The 6,815-nt window shown below is 38.2% G+C and overlaps 1 protein-coding gene across 1 annotated transcript; it reads left to right on the top strand.

Annotated features, from left to right (window-relative positions):
• Positions 1-3,427: 3,427 nt before the first annotated feature.
• Positions 3,428-5,349, top strand: LOC113882706 (olfactory receptor 6K3-like). The gene is given in 3 exon segments (XM_027525788.1): positions 3,428-3,929; positions 3,932-4,359; positions 5,317-5,349. Coding segments are annotated over 3 exon segments (963 nt in total).
• Positions 5,350-6,815: the final 1,466 nt, after the last annotated feature.

Here is a 6,815-nt window from a genome sequence, read left to right on the forward strand (position 1 = left end):
CTCCAGGCAAGAACACTGGAGTGGGTTGCCATTTCCTTCTCCAACGCATGAAAGTGAAAAGTGACAGTCACGTCGCTCAGTCGTGTCTGACTCTTAGCAACCCCATGGACTGCAGCCCACCAGGCTACCCCGTCCATACTATGATATAGTAGTAAAATGTGCGTGCTTGGAAGAGAGGGAGGAGAGTCAGTAGTTAAAAAGAAACTAAAGATACTGAACATCAAAGAGATAATAACTAGAGCAAGTCGTAGGAAACTGGGTCAAATAGTTTAATAGTAAGTTTTATCTTGCAGTCAAGGAATGTTAAATCCTGACCCCAGCTTTTGGGGCCATCTGCCTCTGGAACCATTGAAGTCAGTGAAATCTCATGCACGTGAACCCCTCCTTCCCACCACAACTGCTAATGGTCCTTTAATACCCTAGATCCTTCTGCAGAAGTTCTGCTGAGGTGTGCTGCACAGCTGCTGAAAGAATTTTCTACAATATACTTCAGAGTTGTGCTATGCTATCACTGAACTGCTCTGAATCTGTTTCAATGAAGAGTGAAGAAAATCCTTCTGCCTTTGAACCACATTTTGTTAGCTTAGCTCCTCTTGTTCCTTAACCTTCCTCTGTCTCAGCAGACACTTTTTATACAAACAATTCTTTCACAGTTTGTTCAGAAAAGAAACGAAGTATCTCCTTCCTTCTGATTTCTAGCCTGATTCAAAGACCTAACTTCCCATAGGTATGGCAACTCCCTGAAAGGGAGCATGGCAGCAAATGTTTTCCTAATTAACCACATGGGAAGTGGAGTTGATTTCCTCCAGGCACTGAGGGAGAACCCTACAGAAGCAAGCCATTCCCTACCCTACTAACTAGTCCCTGAGAACCTAGATTTGTGATTGTGGCTAGAACCTTCTGATTCGCTGGACTGCAGAACAGTAAAAATGAAGACATTTGGGAAATAGGAGGGAGCCCTCTGAGTTTCTGGAAGAGGTAGGTATGGGACGAAGGGTGGGCTCTGTACTTTGGCATATGGGTGAGTGCCCTACATAGGGGAAGAGGCACAGAGAACCAGATTATTTTTCTGTTGGTTTTAAATTAAGACTTGTAGAAGATCTGTTGACATTTTGTAGGCGTGTGAGGTAGGGGGAAAGATAGTAAATAGTTCAGAAATGAGGGATTTTGGATAATGTGTGCTATAGGACTAGAGATGGTCATAAGATAATCTATTAAATTTTTTCTGGGACATTAGCCCTTGAGAGATCATTTTTGTCTGGGCCACTAGAATTATGACTCTTTACCTCTGCTGACTTATTTGTTTATTTATTTAAATTTTTAATAATTGAGATATAATTGACATATAACACTATATAAATTTAAGGTGTATGTGTTTATTTGATGCATTTATACATTGCAGTCTGATTAACATCATAGTGTTATTTATCACTCCTGTCACATCACAAAATTACACACGTCCCATGTACAAGAGCTAAATTATCAGCTAGTTCATTGAAGGCAAGTCTCAGAATTTTGCCAGGCACACAAATATTTACTAACAAGCAGGTACAAAAACCAATATCAAACCTGGTTTTGGAAGCCCAAGGAAGTTCCAACTCTATTCCTTAGTCTCTCTGATTAGAAAGAGTGAAAGGTTCTATCAAAAACAAAATGTAACCAAATTCTCACTGGAGGAAAAGCTAACATGGTGAAATCATGTGCTAGATCCTCTGCTAAGGGAGGAGCACAGAAATGAATGAATCACAGGTCTATTCCACCCTTCCACACTGTATAGACAGCATGACAAGCTCTTATTCTAATGCTACTTCAAGAAACGGTTTAGGTTTATTTCTAGCCAGGCCACATATCTTGGTCACCTGGTTTTTAACTAAAAAAAGAAACCTAAAGTTCCTTATGCTGGTGATTTTCAGCTGGGGCAATTTTTACTCCCACTGTTCCCCTGCAGAAATATTTAGCAATTTCTAGAGACATTTTGTTTATCATGACTGAGGAAAAGGTCTGGGCTATTGATTTCTAGTAGAAGCTAGAACTGATGCCAAATGTTCTACAATGCATGGAAAACCTTTCTCTTCCTCATCCCTAGCAAAAAATTATCTGATACACAATGTTAGTAGTGCTGAAGTTGAGAAAACCTGCCCTATGCTAATTAATGAATCCACTTTCCTGAAGGCTCAACAGTTAATTAATCCACCTGCAGATTTGGTCCCTGGGTCAGGAAAATCCCTTGAAGAAGGAAAATGGCAACCCATTGCAATATTCTTGCCTGAAAAATCCCATGGACAGAGTGGCCTGAAAGTCTAAGTGTTAGTCACAACCCCATGGACTGTAGCCTGCCAGGTTCCTCTGTCCATGGAATTTTCCAGGCAAGAATATTAGAGTGGGTTGTCAGTCCCTTTTCCAGGGGATCTTCCCTACCTAGGGATCGAACGCGGGTATCCTGCATTGTGGACAGATTCTTTACCGTCTGATCACCAGGGAAGCCCCTAGAGTAGCCTGGTGGGCTCCAATCCAAAAGGTTGCAAAGAGTCAGACAACTGAGCATCTAAGCACACATGGTGAAGATGCCATTCTGGATACTTAGAACTATCTGCCTCTGGCTATGGACTGCTAATCAAAGCTTTTGAAATGTCATCAAACCACTCCTAGAGTGTGATTTCTCAATTAGTATATTTCAACTATTAGCTAATGCTCTTTACCACTGACCATTAACTAACCTAGATTAAGATTAATTTGCACACAAAGGTATATTGCATGGGTCTAAGCTGTTGTGTTTTAAAGTAAATTGAATTCAGTATGATATTTAGTTCTCTTTACTCTATTTTTCTAACTATGAAGCCAGCAAGGGAAGACAGTACCCGCACTTTATTTTTAAGATACCCATTTAAAAATAGTTTTTACTTTTATCCACAAAGGGGATCATTTTGTCACAACTCATTTTGTGTCTCCAATATTTAATATCAAAAATAAAAATGTCTACCTATTTAAGGTGTTTCTAATTTGCTATTATAATAAATATTCCAGTGAATATCCTTGTATTTGTTTTAATATTTAAAATTATTTTCTTGGGCTATATGGTGAAATGAAGTCTCTAAAAAGTCTCAAAACTCTTAAAAAAGATTGCCAAATTGCCATTCAGGAGAGTTTGTACCAATTTAAATGTCCAAATAGCAAAACTGTTTGCTTAGTTCTCAGAAAGGTTGATAATACAATGTGTTATAATTACTAAAAATGTATTTGCAAGTTAGACATACTCACTTTATAATTTGCAAAGCAATGCACATAAATATTTTCCTTAATTTAATCAACCTCATTTCAAGGCTGATGAGCTGCTTAAAAAGAAAGTTTATATTGGTTATTTAAATTAGGTAGAGTTCTGACTGTTTATATTTGATTTCACTAGCCAACAAGTGAAACACCTGAAAATATGGATCAGGAGAATCAGACAATGGTGACTGAATTTTATTTCTCTGATTTCCCTCAGTTTGAGAAGGGCAGTCTCTTATTCTTCATTCCTTTGTTCTTAATTTACGTGTTCATTATTGTTGGAAATTTCATGATCTTCTTTGCTGTCCAGCTGGATGCACGTCTCCACAATCCCATGTACAATTTCGTCAGCATCTTCTCCTTCCTGGAGATTTGGTACACCACAGTGACCATCCCCAAGATGCTCTCCAACCTTGTCAGTAAAGAGAAGACTATTTCTTTCACTGGCTGCCTCCTGCAAATGTATTTTTTTCACTCACTTGGGGTCACAGAAGCCCTAGTCCTCACAGTGATGGCCATTGATAGGTACATTGCCATTTGCCACCCCCTCCGCTATGCAACCATTATGACCCCTCGACTATGCATCCAACTCTCTGCTGGTTCTAGCATCTTTGGCTTCCTTATGCTACTGCCTGAGATTGTGTGGATTTCTACTCTTCCCTTCGTGGTCCCAACCAAATCCATCAACTCTTCTGTGACTTTGAACCTGTATTAGGCTTAGCCTGTACAGATACATCTATGATTCTGATTGAAGATGTGATTCATGCTATTTCCATCCTAACTTCTGTTTGTATCATCACCCTTTCCTATTTAAGAATCATTGTTGTGATCCTGAGGATTCCCTCAGGTAAGAGCCGTCAGAAGGCATTCTCCACTTGTGCAGCCCACATCACTATTTTCCTCCTGTTTTTTGGCAGTGTGACACTCATGTACCTGCGTTTCTCTGTCACTTTCCCACCACTACTGGACAAGGCCATTGCACTAATGTTTGCTGTCCTTGCCCCACTTTTCAACCCAATAATCTACAGTCTGAGAAACAAAGACATGAAAGATGCCATCAAGAAAATCCTCTGTTCTTGGGGCTTCACTGTGGTCCAATGGTTAAGAATCCACCTTGCAATGCAAGGGACACCAATTCAATCCTTGGTCCAGGGAAATCCCACATGCCATGGAGCAACTAAGCCTGTGTACCACAACTACTGAGACGGCGCTCTGGAGCCTGTGAGCCACGACCACTGAAGCGTGCAAGCCCTAGAACCTGTGCTCCGCAACAAGAGAAGCCACCACAATGAGAAGCCCACACGCTGCAAGAGTAGCGCCCCGCTGCAACTAGAGAAATCCCTGTGCAGCAACTAAGACCTACCACAGCCAAAAAATAAGCAAACAGATAAGTAAATCTTAAAAACAAAAGAAAACAAAAAAAACATAAAAAGAAAGTCCTCTGTTCTCAAAAAACGTTCAATGTCTCCAGAAGCCAATGAGAATTCACTCTATCTGTTCAAGCATCTATATTCATAAGTTTAAAATGCTAACAAATCAGTTTTTAAAACTACTGGGCATAATTTATCTTTATGTAGTAGTTTGGGTATGATTTCCACTTTTCTAATGTAAGAACTATTGCTTAAACTGATAAAGGAATTTGTTGGTGATCTACCTATCTTTATAACATTTATAGATTATTATGGAGTATTTTGTACACTTTATAACACCAAATCAATGGAGATACTGAACTAAATAATAATCATATTTATTTCTTGCAAATCAAAAATTTTCCCTTACCTACTCTTCTGTTTTATATTCACAGTACTCCTATATCATTATTATTATTAATTTATTTATAGAAGATTAACAAGATATGCAGCAGTGAAGTAGTTTAAGGCAGAAGAAGAAACCTGGATTCCTAACATTCATCTAAGAGACATTTATCCCTCCATAGGTTGTCTAATGATAGATAACAATGATTGTGCAGTCCATATAGTCTTTGACCTTGGGATGTTTGTGTCCTGCTGTTTTTATTAACTTTTTTGGGTTTTGTTTTACATTGTTCAGAAAATTCTCGACCAAGTACTCTTGAAAGCTTGAAGGTTAAATAGACAAAATATATAGGCTTTGGATCAAAAAAACTCCCATAAATTATGTAAATATATATAATTATATCTGATGTGCTAATCTAAAAAAATCACTATGACTATATAAATAATGTTCTATGTTATGTTATAATAAAATGCTGGGCCGGTCTCACACCTCAGTGTCCCTCTTCTTATTGCCTTTCTGCTCTGGAATGTTTCTCTCTTTCTTATTTTCTGCCTTGGAACTTATACTCAGCATTAAAAACAAACAAACAAAATCCACACACACTTTTTTTCCTTCCCTACCTCAAACTTATTTATTTTTAATTGAAGGAAAACTGCTTCACAATATTGCATTGACCTCTGTCTAGATCAACATGAGTCAGCCATAAGTATACATGCATCCCCTCCCTCTTTGACCTCTCTCCCATACCTTCCCACCCCTCTTGGTTGTTATAAGAGCCCCAGTTTGAGTTCCCTGTGTCATATAACAAATTTCCATTGGTTATCTATTTTACACATGGTAGTGTATATGCTTCCATGTTACTCTCTCCATTCACCCCATCCTCTCTTTCCTCTCCGCCACCCATGTCCATAAGTCTGTTTTCTATGTATGTTCCTCCATTATTGACCTGTAATTAGGTTCACTGGTACCCCCTTTCTAGATTCTATATATATGCATTAATACACAATATTTGTTTTTCTCTTTCTGACTTACTTCACTCTGTATAATAGGCTCTAGGTTCATTCACCTCATTAGGACTGACTCAAAAAATGTGTTCCTTTCAATGGCTGAGTAATATTCCAGTGAATATATGTACCACTGTTCCTTTACCCATTTATCTGATGTTGGACATCTGGGTTGCTTCCTATGTCCTCGCTATTGTAAATAGTGCTGCAATGAACATTGGTGTACTTGTGCCTTTTTCAATTTTGGTTTCTTCAATATATATGCCAAGTAGTGGGATTGCTGGGTACTTCCCACTCACAGTTTTTTGAGTAATCTCCATACTGTCTTCATAGTGGCTGTATCAAGTTATATTCCCACCAACAGTGCAGGAAGGTTCCTTTTTCTCCACACCTTCTCCAACATTTATTATTTGTGAATTTTTTGATGATTGCCATTCCAACTGGAATTCACATACATTTTATCTTCTGGGATGAGTCCATGCCTTCCTCCTACAAAAGTGCTCTAGTGATTTTAGGGGTAAATTGTCTCTAAAAAAAATTTTTTTTCAGCTCCTGTTGAAAGCAAACCAATCGCCTCAGTGGTTATCACAAATAGAAGGAAGACAACCACAGGTGTGAGAAGAAGAGAGGTGCCAGAAAATAGAAATATCAGTAGTATGGAACATCAAAACAAAGTTCAGTCAGCTTTGATCAGGGAGATAAATTCTTTTTTTTTTTTTTTTTCTAATTTTATTTTATTTTTAAACTTTACATAATTGTATTAGTTTTGCCAAATATCAAAATGAATCC

The sequence above is a fragment of the Bos indicus x Bos taurus genome, chromosome 3 (genome assembly GCF_003369695.1).
Source record: "Bos indicus x Bos taurus breed Angus x Brahman F1 hybrid chromosome 3, Bos_hybrid_MaternalHap_v2.0, whole genome shotgun sequence".
NCBI classification, from domain to species: domain Eukaryota; kingdom Metazoa; phylum Chordata; class Mammalia; order Artiodactyla; family Bovidae; genus Bos; species Bos indicus x Bos taurus.